The 14,111-nt window shown below is 43.3% G+C and overlaps 1 protein-coding gene across 1 annotated transcript in view; it reads right to left on the bottom strand.

Annotated features, from left to right (window-relative positions):
* Nucleotides 1-14,111, bottom strand: part of CHD7 (chromodomain helicase DNA binding protein 7) — a 2,781,650-nt gene that overhangs the window by 11,341 nt on the left and 2,756,198 nt on the right. Inside the window, exons 42-43 of the mRNA XM_044065875.1 lie at nt 3,448-3,588; nt 2,237-2,341 (exon numbers count right to left, since the gene is read on the bottom strand). Coding sequence (XP_043921810.1) covers nt 2,237-2,341; nt 3,448-3,588 — 246 coding nt within the window. The remainder of the gene's footprint in view (nt 1-2,236; nt 2,342-3,447; nt 3,589-14,111) is intronic.

Here is a 14,111-nt window from a genome sequence, read left to right as displayed (position 1 = left end):
TCGGCCGACCGGCACCTGCGAAATCCTTCTGCTTCGGGCACCGTGCGGCAAGAAAGACTAAAGAAAATGGCGTTGGCTGCATGTTTTATACCCCTGATGACCTGACGTCATGGAAGAGGAGACAGCAACCGACGCAGGACCCAAGACTTTGATATTCAGCCCAACTGAGGGCAACCTGCCAGCAGATTACCCAAATGTAATGACTGCAACAGTGAAACACGAAGATCATCAAATATATACAAAAAGCACATTACATTTAACATTGGGTCTGATGAGACGAGTAAAAGGCAATTAAGACTCCTTTGGAAATTAGATGAGTCAGAATTAGCAGCAAGAGTTCCTTGATTCCTTATGAAAGTGATACCTATAGGTGTATGACAATGTTGCATTTACCAAAATGAACTGGTCTACATTTTTTCACATGTAATTTGAGACCATTGCCTTTGCACCAATTGTTAACATGATCTAACTTGGCATTTGAGTAACTGTCAGGCAATGGAAGAATAAAAACAACATTCAATTTACAGTAGTCTGCAAACTTTGATCAACATAAGCCAGAACCATTGAACTGAAGGTCCAGAAAACAGATAGCAAACAGGACAGGACCAAACACAGAGCCCTGTGGCACACTTTCAGTAATTTTAGCTTTTTTTCAGATGTATTACACCTGTGATTATAACAGCATGGACTCAGGTAACCACTCAGCCATCCACCACATAACATAAAGATCCATATACAGACTTTCAAGTCTGTTAATGCCTGCAAGGTGAATGGTATCAGAGCCCAGGCCTGACCCAGATAAGAACATGCATTGATAACTGCTATACAACGTCTTGGTTACTCCCTCAAAGAAATCAACTAGGTTAGAGAGTCAGGATCTTTCCTCAACAAAGTTAAACCGACGAGAGTCCAGGGATGGGATTTTCAATGCCCGCAACACTAAGGTCTGATACAATAAGCTCCACAGCCCTACATACGAGGCTAGTGAATCCAACAGGTCCACTAACACTGGGAACAGTGGGTGGACCACCCTTGTGCAGTGGCACTACTATGGCTGTTCCCCCAGGCTGCTGGAGCACAACCAGTGGAGAGGCCTACACTAAAGAGGTCAAGTAGGGATTCAGATGGGCCACACCCTGTACCAATAATCAGGCAACCAAGCTTATCATCAGGGCCCATGGATGAGGAGCTCCTAACCCTTGAGAGGGCTAACTGGCCCTGCTCCATAGTAATTACAGGGATAGTCGGGATAGTGAAATTGAAGAAATTGCTGTAACAGTGGGCACAGTAAAATCTGAACACAGCCTGTCAAGCCAGAACGTTAGCCACCTCCTTTGAACAAACCAAAATAAAACAAACCGTAAAAAAGAAAAACGTAGGGTTCAAAACGGATAAAAAAAAAACAGCCTTTTATTTACTTGTAAAGCGCTTTTCGTATGCTTACAATAAGCAAACTTCCTCAGACCTGATGTCTAGGAGACAGACTTACCTACTTGGCTATCCAGCAGTTAAGACTGCTATTTGTTATACAAGCCCCAAAGATTAAACTATTACAAAACTTGCCAAAAAGAAAAAATGTATGTATCTTCATGGGTATTTTGCTACTTTGCCTGCACTTGGGAGATGGGTAAAATGTTTAAAAAACAGAAGTTCTGGAGGAAAAAAATATTTCCAATGGCAACATAAAAAATATGGCACAGAACTGCTCTGGCCAGTGTCAGTGACATTTCAGAAGTAAAGTGAAGAGGCAAAGGCTTGCCTGTCTCTGGATGTTGCACTATCATTGGTGATATGAAAACATGCGAGTTGGGGACAGGAGTACTGACCATACAGCATTATGTACAAATTACTCTAAGACACAGATAAGACTTTTAAGGGGTCAAAGCCCTCTGACTGAGAATTACTTAAGATCAATAATCACTCTCTGTTACATCTCCAATGTGCTTCTCTGCATTTCACGTGGTAATTTTACACAGAGAAAGCTACTCAATGTTTCCTTTCTCTAGCAGCTGCACTGGCTTTCAATACAAATGAACAGACAGGTCTACTGGCTAATCACATACTCCGTGAAGAAATGGTACACAGAATCTTAGTGAATGTACAGATGACATCAACATGTTCAAACAGGACACCACATGATGACAGAACTCGTGCAATAAACTTCAGAACATATGTATAAATTACTCATTTTAGCCTTATTAAATCATAAATTAAAATAATGAAAAACTGAGCTTACAGACTGCTTTACAATATCAGTCCAGTCAGGAGCAACTGCGAATTCAGGGTTCTCTTCCAACCATCTGGGCAAGTCCTTCATTGGAGGGGCCATGGCTCCACCCATCTAAGAAAATAAAGCAGATGCAATAAATGTGTTAATTCCAAGGAAAACCATCACAAAATGGATACTCCTGAAAATTAGATACCTAAAAAAATGAGTGGTAACCCAATGAAGCCCTACTTCCAAAAAAACAGCTTGGACAGCTGCACTCTATACCTATGTCACCTAGGATTTTACCTGTGCTCTTTTTTGCACATCCCATTCAAAAACTATTGTTTAACAATGAATCATCTGCAAAGCAAGTTAAAAAGCACAGTGCTTTCAATTGCTGCTTCAGTGTTTAGTTCCTAGTTTTAACCATCTTTACTATGGGGTCTGCATGTACTCCCAGAGTTGACAAAAATTCCACTGGAGTCCTTCAGTTTCCTTCTACAGTCTAAAGACCTACTTGGCAAAGCTGACTAGCAATGCTATACTGCCCTCCAGGTATGCACGAGTTTGGATATGTGCACTTGTACAAAAAACATCGGCATTGCTAATGAAATGGGCTTAGTGCTGCTTCTGCAATGGGCCCTGGATCCTGCGACTATATACACTGGCGGGGGGCATAAAATCAAGAAAGTACACACTTTCAGCCCACTATCCAAATGTCATCAATGCAGAAAAGGGAAATGCTACAATATTTACCTCAATTCTGAATTTATGAACTCGCCCAGTATGTTTTGGAAAGCCCTAACATCCAGTATCATTCTGTGTAAAATCTTCTTACACTCTCTACTGGTAAACAATATATTTAAGCAAATACTGTAAAAACAGAACAAGTAACTGGCCATACATAAATTTTGTTACAAACTAATGGGTATGAGTAGCAGAATACTATTCTTATGATATTAACAATATCCTGAAATTAACAATGGTAATTTTAAAAAAAGTGGTGTTTTAATGTTAACAGGTGAAAAAATAAAATGTTTCGACCAACATTTACAGGCTTGACTGAAATAGTGGAACTTTGGTGCATACAGCTAAGGCTTTTTTTCACCATTTTTAAGAACATTACAAAAAAATCATTTGTAACTCAAATGTACAACTACAATTAAATGAACAAACAAGCACATTCACTGGTAACTGAATATTAAACAACTTACATGTTTTGAAAGGATAGTTCATACCTTCTTCCCATTCCTTTTATTTACAACAGGTACCCTTTCTTCCCCTGTCAATGTGTTGATATCTAACTTGTTAGGATTTCGACAGCGATGCCTCTTCTGCTTCGGTTTCTGAAATGGTGAATACAATAATTCTTCGTTCTTCTACAGAAAGAAAAATATATTTCATTAGCAATTTTTAAATACAAATTTGTATTTTCTTAAAAGACATTTCAAAATATTTTTCACAGGCAGTCATATGGAGAAAATACAGTTATGTATGTTCGAGTTTGATCACTGTTGTAATCATCTAAGGGATTTTTGAGGAATACAACTCTTTGTAGTGTCCCAATTGAACACTATGGTTAGAAAGATCCCCTTTGTCCCAACTGCTACTCATGGAGGCTGCTGAAAGACCTACTGAGGTCATTTGTCACTGTATTCTAAATGCTGATTATGTAAACAGCTTGAGGGTACAAAGGCCTCATTTTCCAACCAGACACATTTCAGAAAAAAATAAAAGTGGGTAGCTCCCCATCTCAAGAAATACAACTTCACTATGGTACTGTCACTATTTTTAGGGTGCCTGGGTGAAGCACTGACCTGAAAAACTGTATATCAAATTAAGACCACTTCTTTTCCATTTAAAGGTTTTAGTTCCATAACCTTCTCAGCACTTCTCAGCACATTTAGATTTCTGAGTGAACCTCTACTGTCATAATCCAAGACACCTGTGGTTACTACTAAGTGGGCTCCACAACTATAATGCAAAGCCACGGAGCCTTCAAGTCATTCTCCCAAAGAAATTTCTGACTACAAAAACAGAAGAATGTGCTGCTCCAAAAAATGCATTTCCTCAAAGTTTCTAAGTAAAACTATTCTCCTTGTGAAGCCTCAGCTAGGGGTTCCACCGCAACTGACTGACATGAAAAAAAAGAAGTTATGTAGTCATCATAACGTTCTATGTTTGTTGTCCATCTCACCCTTCATTCTTACATGTGGGTTTGGAGCCAATCCTCAGGTCCGACTCGGCTGATTACAGAAGCTCAGTGTCTCTAAGTTGGCAAGTGGCAAGGTAGGTATCCCATTATGCAGTGGTATCAATCCTCAGATCTTGAATGCTGATTACTATAATAGAAAATAGTTATACTGTACCCTCAGGTAAAGGAGAAACAATAGTGAAAGGTCTCCAACATAAAGCAAAGAGCAAAAATGTTCCTACCAGGTCCTCTACGATTATTTGGACTGGGACAGGTAGGTGAGTTCTTAAGAATGAAGGGCAAGATGAACAACAAACATAGAAAGTTATGGTGAGTACATAACTTCTTTATGTTATGTTGTCCTATCTCGCCTTCATTCTCACATGTGGGACAGCGTCCCTAGCACATTTTTCTTGGGTGGCTCGCGGGAATACACTCGAGCACTATGGAGCCAAAGGAAGCTCTGTCCCTGCAGGCCAAATTAACTTTGTAATGAGTGATAAAAGTATGTAAGCTTGCCCAAGTCGCGGCTGCACAAATACTGTCCATTGAAATTCTGGCTTGAAAAGCAGCGGATGTTGCTACTGACCTGGTTGAGTGACCTTTTTAACTTTGAAGGGGAGTTCCTTGTTACAGGAGAAGTACATAAAAGTTATGCAATTGGAAAGCCAATTAGATAATGTGATTTTAGAGACTGGCATACCCTTTCTTGCCTCTGAAAAGGATATAAACAACTGATCTGACTTCCTGAATTCTTTAGTTCAATGGAGATAGAACCCAAGTTGTCTATGCACATCAAGTTGGTGAAGCCTGTATTCTGCCTTGTTGGTATGGTTAGGGAAGAACACTGGAACCTCAATAGATTGGTTATTAGACTGAGAGCAAATCTTGGGGAGAAAGAACGGGTTAATTCGAAGCAAAACCCTGTCTTTATGGAAAATCAAATAGGGCGGTTTGACTGAAAGCACATTTAGCTCAAACTCTTCTAGCTGAGGTTATAGCTACCAAAAAATCGTTTTCCAAGAGAGGAACTTTAGATCGTATATGGAAGAAGGTTCAAAGGAGTGCGACAGGACAAAGTTCAAGTCCCAAGGAGAGACAGGTTATTTAAATGGAGGTATCAATAAGGAAGTACTTTTCAAAAATGCTTTACACAGACTATGTGCTATCAAGTTAGCTGTATGCTGTCCTAAGTTTAAATTGGAGATAGCTGCTAGCTGGACTTTAAATGTAGTAGCGATTGAGCCTTGCTGGAAGAGTTCCAAAAGGAAATACAAAATTTAAGAAATTGAGGCAGTGAAGGGATCTAGGTTTCTGGTCTGCGCCCAGAAAGAAAATATTTTCCATTTACTAGCATATAGTTTTCTGGTAGAAACAATATAAGAGGATATCAAAATGTGTTTTACTGCCAGAATGAAATCCTGAAGCCTGACTAAAGATGGAAGTGGAGCAACCAAGCCGTCAAGTTGATAGTGTGGAGAGAAGGATGGAGTGTTCCTGACATATGGGTCAGCAGGTCTGGAACTGGGTCCAGAACCCATGGATCCTCCAGAAGATGAGGACCGAGAAAGGGGAACCAAATCTGATGAGGCCAATATGGAACAATGAGAATTATCTTGCTTCCCAAGGATTTTGCTTTCTAAATGACTTTTGATATGAGGGGAAACGGGGGAAAAGCATAAAGACGACCTGAGGGCCAATTTTGAACAAGTGCGCCTCTCTGTGTCTCCCCCGGAGAGGGGATTAGGGCAAAGTAGCTGCTGCATTTGGCATTCATAAGAGTGGCCAAAAGATAACAGCAAGGCTGGCCCCATTTGCGGAAGATCTCTTCCGCTATGTTCTGATTTAGAGACCACTTGTGAGGCATTAATATTGCCCTGCTGAGCTTGTCGGCTGTCACAATGGACTTTACCAGATGTGCGTTTCTACTAGAAAGCACTGAGAAGAGATTGCCCACTGCCAAACCCTCAGAGCCTCTTGATAAAGTGGGTATGATCTGGTTCCTCCCTGTTTGCTTACATACCAGACCACTGACATATTGTCTGACTGGATTGCAATTGTCCCTACAGGGAGAGAGTTAATGCCAGAAGTACTGCTCTCATCTCTAGACCATTGATGTGCAAATGGGCCTCGTGTTCTTGACATATGCCTTGGACTGTCTTTCACAGGTAATGCCACCCCCCCATCCTATCTGGGAAGCATCCGTGGTCACAGAAGCAACAGGTTGATGTGGAACGAATGGTCTCCCTATGGTTAACTTGTTGGATTAACTCCACCAATGAAGATCCTTCTTGCAAGTTTCTGTTGTTATGATTAGGTGAGATAGAGGAAGCTCCTAAAGTGACCACTGGGAGAATAGTGACCACTGTAGAATTCTCATATGCATCCTGGCTAAGGGAACGAGGGTTATGGTTGAGGCCATTGTTCCCAGTAGTTTGAGCACTATATCTTTGCTTTCACCTTGTGTTAGGGAAGAAGCAGCAATATCTATTTGAGATCAGCAATTCTGTTGGCGGGAAGGCGAGCCATCATCGAAACGGTGTCTATTCCTGCACCTATAAAGGTAATGTGCTGACAAGATAAGGCATATTTTTGCAAGTTTATTGCAATGCCTAGCTGAGCACAAATTTGTAGGGTCATGTCTCTGGCCTGTTGAAGTAGATGCTTGGTGGTGGCAGTTAGGAGCCAGTCGTCTAGGTACAGAAACACTCGGAATCCAAGACATCTCAAGTGAGCCATAACTACTGCCATGCACTTGCTGAACACTTTGGGGCTGTAGTGAGACCAAAGGGCAAAGCACAAAACTAATAGTGAGTGGCTCCCAGCTGGAAGCGTAAGTGACTCCTTTCTGCTCTGTCCTTTTTTATGTGGTAGTACACATCTTGGAGGTCTATCGAGCACATCCAATTGTCTTTCCCTAAACGGGGAAGTATGACTGCAGTGTCAACATTCCGAAATTTGACTTCTTGACTGATTTGTTTATTTTGCTGAGATCCAATATGGGCCTCCAGTCCCCTGTTCTTTTTGGTACTAAAAAGAAACTCGAGTAAGTTCCGAATCCTATTTGGTCTGTGGAGATGGTTTGGAGGACTCTCTTGTTTAGCAACTTTTGGATTTGTACGGTTGCTTGATGCCAGAGATTGGGTGAAACATCCAGAATTTTTCTGCTTCGAGGAGGAGGGGTAGGAAAAGGGTATAGAGTATCCTCTGGATTTTATGTTTTGTACCCACTTGTCTTTTGTGATGATGTGGCAGGCTTCCGCGTACAAAGATAAACGTCCCCCGACTGGCTCCAGAGTAGCACAGTCAGGCCTCCTTTCATGAGCACCGATAGGGACGTCTGCGAAAGGAATAATTGTCACCCTGGTTTTGCAGGCGTGCTCTGCCTCTAGGATTGCGTCTACCATTATTTCCCCCCCTTCTGCCCCTGGGGAAGGACTCACCTCATGCGTCTGGCAAAAATCTCTAGGATTTCTTGAACCACATCTTACCGCCTTTCTGACCTTTAGGGTAGCGTCTTGAAGGGACGGAAAAATGTACTCCAATGGCAGAAAGAGTTTTCCCTTCCTGCTCAGATCTGGTCAGTGTATCCTTAACTTTTGGTCACAAATGTGAGGAATTGTCAAAAGGGGCATTAGTGAAGGTAGACTTAAAGAGTTCTGCAAAGTTACACAAGCGCATCCAGGAGTGTTTCCTCAGGGAAACTCCTGAACCCGCTTGCCCTACTTGCTCCATCTGCTGCGTACATCAGTCTCATGGAAGAACTCACTAGGGATTTTAAGCTGGATAAAGTACAGTTGTGTACACTTCCCATAAATGTAAATGTTCGAGTGTATTCACTGTTGCAGTTATTACATTTGGGTAATCTGCCTGCAGGTAGCCCTCAGTCGGCCTGATTAACAAAGTCTTGGGTCCTGCATCGGTTTCTGTCCCTTCTTCCATGACGTCAGGTCATCAGGGGTATAAAACATGCAGCCAACGCCATTACATCAGTTTTTTTTGCCCCAGATGTCAGGTGCCCCTCTAATGGGGAGCACATAAGTATCAAAGTACAATGATATACCTCCAACAAAAAAGCAAATACACCAAAAAGGCTTTTAAGCATAGTAAAAGAAAGTAGAGATATAGCCAAAAGAAGTTAGGGGGCTGGAGGGGGTAACCAGGACTGCAACAGTGAATACACTCGAACATCTACATTTATGGTCAGTGTACACAACTGTACTATGTTCTTCCTGTTTTACTGTTGCAGTCATTACATTTGAGTAGATTCCCAAAGTTTTGGTTGGGAGGAGGAATTTAGATAGCATTAGGACCAGCTACAAGGCCCTGCAAGACTGCAGTGGCAAAGCCAGCTCTTGATTTAGAGAAAATTGCAAATGATAATAGGTTCATAGGTAGATACGAGGCTATCTGCCCGAGGGCATTTATAAGCTTAGCCAAAGTGCATCAGCTTTCACTGCCCCATTGATTAATTAACTGATCCTCTGTCAAGCAGAGCCATTGAAGTGATCCCAGGGGTGTATTTTCTGTTACCCATCCACTTGTCAAGGCTTCTCTCGGTGTTAGTGAGGGGCTCTGCCTGATGTAATTTAGAATTTTGTTCCAAAGCATGGGGAGTCTCTGTGACAGGAATCTATCCCTCCAGCATGTTCTATTTATTGTTGTGGCGAGGTTTAGCTCACTAGAGTGTGTGGCTCGCAGTGACTTGGATTTCTTTAGGTGGAGCATGTCCATCAATTCTGAGTTGGACATGGCTTTGCAAGTCACGCAGAGATCACCTCTGCATAAGCGATATGCCACTGAGTACAGCCGGAGTTTTTTTTAGTCGGGCTGCATAGAACATATGTTTGAGACCAGTAATCCTCTTGGTGAGGTACTTTTCTGGTCTTTCCAGCTGTTGGAAGCGTCTTGTGAGGTACATCCCAAATGGGGCATTGTACTCTATGATGGGTCTAATGAGTGATGATTAGGGCACTATAACCTCTATTTCTAGATGTGAACCCTTTAGTAATTAGATGGGCCACACAGAAGGAATTCCTAACTACTTTGGCAATATGATTGTCAAAGGAGAGATTACTATCTGCCTGCGTCCCCCAGATCTCCTATTACCTCTTCTGTCATAAGGGAGCTGCCACCTATGTGGTAATTCGTGGGTGTTTTGTTTTTCCCAAACGGGATGACTACGCATTTTTTGGCATTTAGCTTGAGGCCATGACTTTGACACCAGGTGTCAGTCTCAGTAAGGCCCTTTTGGAGGATGTCCGTGTCAGCCGGATAGTCAATTATGGCTCCCAGTTTGCAATCATCGGCGAACTTGGTTAGCCATAGTCCTCTTGTGTTTGCCTGTACTTCTGAGAAGTATATACCGAACAGTAGGGGTCCCAGGACAGAGCCTTGCAGGACACCACTTGACTGGTTTACCTGGAGCACGCTATTCTTACTGTGTGAGTTCTGTCTGTAAGCCAGATGGCAACCCATCTTGTGATGTAGGGGTTTATGTTCAGGCTGGCAAGTTTTTCTGTAATACCCAAGTGGGGAATGGTGTCGAAAGCCTTGGCGAGGTCAAGGTAGGCTGTGTGAACCACCTTTCCTTCGTCTATGGCCTTGGTGACTATCTCAAAGAAGTCAACCAGGTTTAGTAGGCATGATCTGCCCTTAAAGCCGAACTGGGTCAGGTCAAGTGTTTGGAGGTTTCCAATGTCTTTGTTAATGAGTTCCATGATGATGCGCTCCATAGCCTTACAGACCAGGCTAGTCAGGCTTATGGGGCGATAGTTACCACGGTCAGTTGTGGCCCCTCCTTTGTGGAGAGGAATAACCGTTGCTGTGCGCCGTTCTACGAGCATGTAGCCTGTGGAGAAGCTGAGGCTGAACAGTGTGTTTAGGTGGGGGGTTAGTTCGTTCTGCAGTTCGTGCAAGACGCAGCCTGGGACACCATCTGGTCCCATTGACGCTGTGTTTTTGGCTTTTGAAAGGGCTTTTTTCACCTGTGCGTCTGTGATTTTTTGGGACACTACACTTTTACGGTATTGTTGTGGGCCCTTTTAGAGGCGAGAAGGGGGTGAAGTTTGCACTGAATCTATCTGCCAGGATGTTGGCAATATCAGTAGGTTCAGTATATTTTGTGCTATTTTGCACTAGTTCGGTGCATATCTGCGAGTTGCCACTTAGATTCTTAACATAGCTAAAGAAGGCTTTGTGGTTATCTTTTGAATCCCTGGCTATTTTTCTTTCAAAGTTAGTCTTGGATGATTTCATGAGGGACCTCAGTTTCTTACTGATACTGATAAGGGATGTCTTTCCTTCTCGGGATTTGCTTTTTTTCTAAACTAGTTTCCTCCTCCTACAGTATAGGCTGTGGGGTCCACCAAACTGGTTTCCTTCTCTTAGAGTGAGTCAGTCTTGGTTTTGCTAGGGATGGCACAATCCATGCATCCTTGTAGGTGCTCATAAAGTGCATTTGTAAAGGTTTCTGCATCTTGGGCAGCGTTATCATTTAGCGTGGGGGCTGTGAAACTTACCACCTCTGTCATAAGTAAGGTGAAGTTTGCTTTAGAAAAGTTTTTTACTGTGGTTTCCTTAGTTGGGGGTGGTGGTGGGGTGTGGACATCCAGAGTGATTAGTTTATGGTCTGATCTAACCAGTGACGGGCTGACCTCCAGTGTGGAACACCTGTCGCCCATGTTGGTGATGACCAGGTTCAATATGTTTTCATCTCTGGTAGGGGAGTTTACCAGCTGATCCAGGGCATTTGAGTTGATTAATTACAGGAAGTGCTGGGCCTGGGAATTTGTACTAGAGTAGTTTTCCTAGTGAATGGTAGTATAATTGAAATCGCCCAATATCAGGGTGTTTGGTAGGACCTTCATGTTTTCCAGTGTCTCAAGAAAGGTAGAGTGGGGGTCCTGGGTCATGGAGGGTGATCTGTAGCAGGCCACAATTTGCATTGCAGATTTTCCCGATGTTAGTTGCACATGGATGATCTCAGAGGTATCATGCTGCGCCACTAACCTGGGGGTGTAGGTATCCTTGATGAATATGGATACACCCCCTCCTTTTGGTCCATGTTCTGTGGCCGAAACGTGTGGTATGAGTTGTAGCGCGGTAGTGCTGGGGTGCTCTCTGGAGCCTTGAACCAGGTTTCAGTTACTGCATAGATGTCGACATTCACCATACTGAGGAGTGCTTCGAGCATGTGCATTTTGAGATTTAAACTCCTGGCGTTGAGTAGCATAACCTTCAGTTTTTTTTTTTGTTAATTGTGCTGTTTACGGAGGTGTGTTTGACTTCTGAGCCTTGCCTAAAAAAGGCACTATGGGGGCAGCAAGAGCCTTGGCCAGTATTCAAAAGCCTAGGGGTGACAGGTGCAAGCAGTCTCTTGCAAATCAACACGGCTTGTCGAGCATGTTGTCCCAGGCAGACAGACACTGAATCCCCTTTGAATGACACCAGAAGCTTAGCCAATTGTTGAAATTGATAATTTTATCTTTATACTGAGGTATCATTCTTGGTGAGGGCAGGATGCTACTCAGGGGTCAGGGTCATACCAGCCTGGGCTACATGATCAGAGAGCTCTTCCATGTCTCTTTTCATGTACTCCAGGGAGGTATATCTTAGGTCATTCACACCAATATGAACAGTGACAGAGTCATATTTGTACTTGTTCTGGAGTGACCTGAGTGCTTGTGTTATGTGGTGTATTCTGGCTCCAGACAGGCAGCTAACAGTAACCTTCTGCTTGTCCAGCCTAGTGAGTGGGACGTCACTGTGCCGGACTATAGAGTCACCTATTAATAGTGTGTTAGGTATGTTATTTTGCCTTAAGGGCTGTGACTGTGCGGCACACTGATTGTGTTTTGTGTGTTGTCTGGTTTGTGACGGGAAGTGCAGGTTGTTTGGGTGTCTGCTTTGGAGGTCTCTGATGCTTTTGCGGGTTATTTAGAGCCTCACAGTATGATTTTGGGTATTTTTTGCCAGTGCTGTTTTAGTAGGTCTGTGCACGGCTGGAGTTGTGGTGCAAGTGTTAACCTTCTCCTCTTGACTGTCTGTTCCAGTCCTGGGTGGAGACAGCTTAGCTTCCAGTTTGGCTGTATAATTGCATCTCTCGCATATGTTGGTGTTTTGTGGTAGGAGGAGAGGGCTGTCTGTGTACATGAGGCAGTTGTAACATTGCCTCAGGATACCCAGAATCACCAGCTGGACTGGAGAGTGCACCTGAAGTTGCCCTTTGGTCATGTCTGAATAGTAGGGTGAGCTGCTTAGTCGCTTGGTTGGTGAGGGGTGAATAAAGAGTCTTGCCCTGCTGGGCAATCAGTGTCAGGGTATATAAGTGCTTGCTATTAGGTCTGAGCAAGTGCTGGGCTGTAAGATGCTTTTTGAGTGCTTAGGTTGAGAGTTAGACTAGTTTCAACGGAATAACTGAAGAGGAGACTTAGTGGAGCTGAGAATAATTTAACCGTAGCTAACCTGCATTGCCCGGTGCGCAAAACTGTGCAAACGCGGTTTTTATAGTAGGGAAATGAAAGTGATAGAAATTAGCCCAAAATGGCCAATAAACTACCTTCTGGGCTGGAACCACTCCTCCAGGGACAGATAGGTTGTTCAAAGCTCCCCTCTTTCACAGGTGAACAGAGAAAAGTACAGTTGTGTACCTACCATAAATGTAGATGTTCGAGTGTATTCACTGTTGCAGTCATTACAATTGGGTTATCCTGCTGGCGGGCTACCCGCAGTCAGCCCGAATTCCAAAGTTTAGGTCCGGCGTCGGCTGCTGTCGCCTCCTCCCTGATGTCAGTGCGCCAGGGGTATAAAAGATGCAACCTACGCCATTTTCTTCAGTTTTTCTTGCCGCAGATGTCAGGTGCCCCTAAAATGGTAGGCTAAATTATGCCAATAAGCATGCATGCACAAACAACTTTTCCTTCATCTACAAGCAAATACACCACATAGGTTGTATAGAACAGAGAAGTACAGTTAAACCCCAGCAAAGGAAAAGGGGGATGGAGGGAGGGTAACCTGGACTGCAACAGTGAAAACACTCGAACATCAACATTTATGGTAGGTACACAACTGTACTATTGTTCATCGTGTTTCACTGTTGCAGTCATTACAATTCGGTTGAATCCCAAAGCTAAGGTAGGGAGGCTGGTGCTAAATAGGATTAGGAGAGGCTATCAGGCCCTGCAGAACTGCAGTGTCAAAACTTGCCCTGGATTTAGAGTAGAGAGGTAAGTGATAGTGTTTTGTAAAAGTATGCACTGAACTCCAAGTTGCAGCCTCTAAGATGTCTTTGGTTGGTACTCCTCTGAGGAAGGCTGCTGCTCTGGTTGAATGTGGCTTAATGCCCTTAGGCACTTACTTGCCATGCTGTGAATAGCAGAAATGAATGCAGTGGCCTATCCACTTTGAAACAGTCTGCTTTGAGATGGGCTTTCCTTGTGATCTTGCAGCATATGCCACTAGAAGCTGTTCAGTCTTTCTGAAAGCTTTGGTTCTGTCCAAGTAGAAGTGTAGCTGCCTGTGAATGTCCAAAGAATGCAGAATTCTCTCACCCTTATTCTGAGGGTTTGGATAAAAGGTAGGCAAATGGACTGTTTGGTTAAGGGCCACACTGGACACTACCTTAGGAATAAATGTAGGGTTTTGTCCGCAGAGAAACCCTGTCAGGATGGAGAATGATAAAAGGTTCCATAGCCATGAGTGCCTGTA

This window comes from Protopterus annectens, chromosome 3.part0 (genome assembly GCF_019279795.1).
Source record: "Protopterus annectens isolate FY-2018-M chromosome 3.part0, PAN1.0, whole genome shotgun sequence".
Lineage (NCBI taxonomy): Eukaryota > Metazoa > Chordata > Ceratodontiformes > Protopteridae > Protopterus > Protopterus annectens.
The sequence above is the reverse complement of the archived record's forward strand: the minus strand, read 5'-3'. Positions and strand labels throughout refer to the sequence as shown.